Genomic DNA, 6,058 nt, shown 5'->3' on the forward strand with positions numbered 1-6,058 from the left:
AACAGAGAGAGAATAACACAGAGACTCAGGGTTGACTTGGGTTGACTTAGCATCTTGTTGCTATGTCATCTTAAATTGATAATGTGGTTGGTTTCAAGTCTAAAGAAGACAAGTTAAATATATGAGGTGTGCTCAAAATGTTGCAGAACTTAATTCATACAGAGGAGAAACATAACTATGTTTCGCTATCCTCTTTGGTTTTGTCTTTCTGTACACCTCTGGACCACCTACTGTGCAGTTTCTCTTAGATCACTCCCCAAACCTTCTGTTTTTCTCATTTTATGAATGCTCATATGCTGTTCTGTCATGGATCTGAAATTTTCCATTAACTTCTATGTCAAACTGAGGATCACCACTGATTATGACAGTTAGTTCTCCTGCTATAACTCATACACAAAATCAAAAATTTCACTGTAAGAGAATGCTGCATCCAAGCACAAAGAAAACTCCCCTGGTTAACTTACCGTAAATGTCGGGCTATAAGCCGCTACGTTTTGCACAAGCTTTGAACCCTGCGGCTTTTAGTCAGGTGCGGCTTTTCTATGGATTGTCCATGATTTTTGTCATATCGTAAGACGATTTGTTTTGTTTGTTCCGCTGTTGTACGGCACTACGTTGCCTGGCGGAAGGATCGGGGTTCAAGAGTGGTATGTTAGTCACATGTCCGTCCGCCAGGCAACGTAGTGCCGTACAAAGTAGCGCGAAAAACAAACTTCAAAGTAGCGCTACGCGTTCAGCGGGAGGCGTGGATGATGAGCGGCGATAAACTTGCGAAAAGCAAGTTATGCCCAACTCTGACAGCATGGAAAAGTGTGAAAACATCCACAATCACCAACGGATTTTGAAGGGCTGGACTGCTGCATGATGAAGAGGAGGACACCGCCACGGCCCTTCAGAGGGTGTTCGACTCTGACTCTGACAACGAGGATTTCTTTGGTTTTGAAAGTGACAACGAAGGAGAGAAGCGGAGAGCCTGTTCGTTTCCGACACTGGAGAAGAGGACTTTGGTGGTTTCAGTGCGCAGGAAGAAGAGAAAGAGGGTGAATGACTGACTTTTTTTCTTGTTAAAGCTGTGTCACTGCATCTGAGCCTAAAAGGTGGTCCGGATCCATTTTTCTGGTGTGCTGTAGGTTATTATGTACTACATGTGCAAATATGTACCCATAACTTGTTTTTCAAAATATTAATAAAAGGGGTGTGTCTCCAAACAGCCATCTCTTTCCTGACAATTCCCTTTGTGCATATTCTCTTACATATGATAAGTCAACATTGAAACACCTGCGGCTTTTAGTCAGGTGCAGCTAATGTATGTACAAAACAGGATTTTCCCCTGATTTTAGCTTGTGCGGCTAATATTCAGGTGCGCTCTGTAGTCCGGGAAATACGGTAATTTAAAAGGATGGTGTCTTGTTATTGCTTCATCCAAAAGCACAAAGCGCGAAGCATGGGACAAGGTGTCTTATTTTTATTATGAGAATAGTCAGAATAGTACTTTCTGAAGAGTTTTAAAAAAAAAAAGCAACCATTAAACTATTTTGCTATTTATGGGAAGATTTTGAAATTTTTAAATCCCACCTCCTGTAGTAAAAGCTGCCTAATATATCAAATATTATACACAGGTGCAATGGGATTGTACCTCCATTTCACTGCAGAAGGTTGCATTGGTTCCAAAAAGGATCTGGCACTGTTCAACCACACTGTAGTGCATGCCGGGCAGCTTGGGGGGCAGCTGGACCTGGTAACGCCTCCTGAGGTCTGTGTGAAGTAGGCAGGTGCTGGTTTTTGATCTGTTTGAAATACCAAAAAGAGACATTGATCAGGTTTGCTAACAATAATCAATTTTACTTCAAAAAAATTCTCTTTTCATTTTCTTTTTATTGTCCCATTCACAAGAGACTTGGCATTTACAGCAGGGATATTTAAACAGTATTAGTTTTTTCTTTTGAAAAGAGATATAGGTGGTAATTGATGATATCAACATCCACAATGCATGTTTTTTATATTTTCATTGTAACTTGACTTTTTAGACAAGACACTATTCCTTGGCAAAGACTTTAGCTAGCTATGTAAACAATGTAAAACAACAGTAACTCGAGAAGAGAGACTTTCCAACTTGTGTTTTGTACCTGAGGAAATTCTCCAGGTCATTGCGACTGCAGGATGACCAGGAAAGATCACTGGGATTTCTTCCTTTCACCCACTCACCAGACATTATATGGGAATAGCCAATGCAGGTGGCGTGGTCATCATCATGGCTCATTCCCATGCTGAAAAGACAGGATAGTATACATAGAGTAGATTGAAGATGATCCCGGACTTCCCAAACTCCCAATTTTTGTACTTGATCACATCGATCGAATCTGAAGCATTTTCTGCACCACAGTCAGCATGTTAAGAATTGCATTCAATCCTCAGGTCTCCAAACATGAACGCTACCATCATTAGTCAGGCAAAGATCCTACACTCCCATAGGTAGACCTTAAAATAGTCCATGGCAGAAGATTAGAAGAAACCCCACTCCATTCATAGTACATTGTGACCTAATGGGCTTTGTCTAGGCCAGACAGTAAGCCAATGATACACTTGCACTAATAAATAGAATAAATTATTGCTCCATCAAAGTCCAGATCAAAATGTCTGGACACAAATATGCTGAAACACTTTAAAAATGACTAAAAGCCACCAACTTACAACATATATAATACAAAATTCTCCACAGAACACACTATACAGGACAAAGGTTGTTCCAAATGGGTGTTACACAATAAAACATATGCACAGATTGCAAAGACAACTCTCCTGAGAGCTACAGTGGGGCAAAAAAGTATTTAGTCAGCCACCGATTGTGCAAGTTCCCCCACTTAAAATGATGACAGAGGTCAGTAATTTGCACCAGAGGTACACTTCAACTGTGAGAGACAGAATGTGAAAAAAAAATCCATGAATTCACATGGTAGGATTTGTAAAGAATTTATTCGTAAATCAGGGTGGAAAATAAGTATTTGGTCACCTCAAACAAGGAAAATCTCTGGCTCTCACAGACCTGTAACGTCTTCTGTAAGAAGCTTTTCTGTCCCCCACTCGTTACCTGTATGAATGGCACCTGTTTGAACTCATCATCTGTATAAAAGACACCTGTCCACAGCCTCAAACAGTCAGACTCCAAACTCCGCCATGGCCAAGACCAAAGAGCTTTCGAAGGACACCAGGAAAAGTATTGTAGACCTGCACCAGACTGGGAAGAGTGAATCTACAATAGGCAAGCAGCTTGGTGTGAAAAAATCAACTGTGGGAGCAATCATCAGAAAATGGAAGACATACAAGACCACTGATAATCTCCCTCGATCTGGGGCTCCACGCAAGATCTCATCCCGTGGGGTCAAAATGATCATGAGAACGGTGAGCAAAGATCCCAGAACCACACGGGGGACCTGGTGAATGACCTGCAGAGAGCTGGGACCAAAGTAACAAAGGTCACCATCAGTAACACACTACAACGGCAGGGAATCAAATCCCGCAGTGCCAGACGTGTTCCGCTGCTGAAGCCAGTGCATGTCCAGGCCCGTCTGAAGTTTGCCAGAGAGCACATGGATGATACAGCAGAGGATTGGGAGAATGTCATGTGGTCAGATGAAACCAAAGTAGAACTTTTTGGTATAAACTCAACTCGTCGTGTTTGGAGGAAGAAGAATACTGAGTTGCATCCCAAGAACACCATACCTACTGTGAAGCATGGGGGTGGAAACATCATGCTATGGGGCTGTTTTTCTGCCAAGGGGACAGGACGACTGATCCGTGTTAAGGACAGAATGAATGGGGCCATGTATCGTGAGATTTTGAGCCAAAGACCTCCTTCCATCAGTGAGAACTTTGAAGATGAAACGAGGCTGGGTCTTCCAACATGACAATGATCCAAAACACACCGCCCGGGCAACAAAGGAGTGGCTCCGTAAGAAGCATTTGAAAGTCCTGGAGTGGCCTAGCCAGTCTCCAGACCTCAACCCCATAGAAAATCTGTGGCGGGAGTTGAAAGTCCGTGTTGCTCGGCGACAGCCCCAAAACATCACTGCTCTCGAGAAGATCTGCATGGAGGAATGGGCCAAAATACCAGCTACTGTGTGTGCAAACCTGGTAAAGACCTATAGTAAACGTTTGACCTCTGTTATTGCCAACAAAGGTTATGTTACAAAGTATTGAGTTGTATTTTTGTTATTGACCAAATACTTATTTTCCACCCTGATTTACGAATAAATTCTTTACAAATCCTACCATGTGGATTCATGGATTTTTTTTCACATTCTGTCTCTCACAGTTGAAGTGTACCTCTGGTGCAAATTACTGACCTCTGTCATCATTTTAGTGGGGGAACTTGCACAATCGGTGGCTGACTAAATACTTTTTTGCCCCACTGTATAGTCATTAAAATAGTCATTTAAGTATTTTCAGTCCTGTTTATTTTTTTACTACATCTTTTTTTACATTATAATCATCACTTAAAGAACTCCTGAGAATATCGCAGTATAGGTTTCAAAGGTCAGTATAGTTTAGGTGAAGTTTTTGGCTTTGTTTTGGTTTGTGTTTTTGACATGAAATAACTATTGTGATCTATTTTATTTGGGTCTTTCTATTGGATGTGATCAGTAATAAGCATGGTGCATTAAAACACTCATACAGTACTGTCTGTTCAAAGTTTATACTAACAGCATAGTGCTTTGACACCTTTGTGTGGCTGACTAAATACTTTTTTGCCCCACTGTAGCTCTCAGGAGAGTTGTCTTTGCAATCTGTGCATATGTTTTATTGTGTAACACCCATTTGGAACAACCTTTGTCCTGTATAGTGTGTTCTGTGGAGAATTTTGTATTATATATGTTGTAAGTTGGTGGCTTTTAGTCATTTTTAAAGTGTTTCAGCATATTTGTGTCCAGACATTTTGATCTGGACTTTGATGGAGCAATAATTTATTCTATTTATTAGTGCAAGTGTATCATTGGCTTACTGTCTGGCCTAGACAAAGCCCATTAGGTCACAATGTACTATGAATGGAGTGGGGTTTCTTCTAATCTTCTGCCATGGACTATTTTAAGGTCTACCTATGGGAGTGTAGGATCTTTGCCTGACTAATGATGGTAGCGTTCATGTTTGGAGACCTGAGGATTGAATGCAATTCTTAACATGCTGACTGTGGTGCAGAAAATGCTTCAGATTCGATCGATGTGATCAAGTACAAAAATTGGGAGTTTGGGAAGTCCGGGATCATCTTCAATCTACTCTATGTATACTATCCTGTCTTTTCAGCATGGGAATGAGCCATGATGATGACCACGCCACCTGCATTGGCTATTCCCATATAATGTCTGGTGAGTGGGTGAAAGGAAGAAATCCCAGTGATCTTTCCTGGTCATCCTGCAGTCGCAATGACCTGGAGAATTTCCTCAGGTACAAAACACAAGTTGGAAAGTCTCTCTTCTCGAGTTACTGTTGTTTTACATTGTTTACATAGCTAGCTAAAGTCTTTGCCAAGGAATAGTGTCTTGTCTAAAAAGTCAAGTTACAATGAAAATATAAAAAACATGCATTGTGGATGTTGATATCATCAATTACCACCTATATCTCTTTTCAAAAGAAAAAACTAATACTGTTTAAATATCCCTGCTGTAAATGCCAAGTCTCTTGTGAATGGGACAATAAAAAGAAAATGAAAAGAGAATTTTTTTGAAGTAAAATTGATTATTGTTAGCAAACCTGATCAATGTCTCTTTTTGGTATTTCAAACAGATCAAAAACCAGCACCTGCCTACTTCACACAGACCTCAGGAGGCGTTACCAGGTCCAGCTGCCCCCCAAGCTGCCCGGCATGCACTACAGTGTGGTTGAACAGTGCCAGATCCTTTTTGGAACCAATGCAACCTTCTGCAGTGAAATGGAGGTACAATCCCATTGCACCTGTGTATAATATTTGATATATTAGGCAGCTTTTACTACAGGAGGTGGGATTTAAAAATTTCAGAAATCTTCCCATAAATAGCAAAATAGTTTAATGGTTGCTTTTTTTTTT

General features: G+C 40.8%; 1 protein-coding gene across 1 annotated transcript in view; it reads left to right on the plus strand.

Annotated features, from left to right (window-relative positions):
* adamts17 (ADAM metallopeptidase with thrombospondin type 1 motif, 17) overlaps positions 1–6,058 on the plus strand; it is a gene marked incomplete in the record, with an annotated part of 108,412 nt that overhangs the window by 54,081 nt on the left and 48,273 nt on the right. Inside the window, 2 exon segments of the mRNA XM_005945713.3 lie at positions 5,299–5,439; positions 5,779–5,929. Coding sequence (XP_005945775.2) covers positions 5,299–5,439; positions 5,779–5,929 — 292 coding nt within the window.

Source organism: Haplochromis burtoni, unplaced genomic scaffold (assembly GCF_018398535.1).
Source record: "Haplochromis burtoni strain Fernald_Lab_line unplaced genomic scaffold, NCSU_Asbu1 Contig_450, whole genome shotgun sequence".
In the NCBI taxonomy this organism is placed as follows: Eukaryota; Metazoa; Chordata; class Actinopteri; order Cichliformes; family Cichlidae; genus Haplochromis; species Haplochromis burtoni.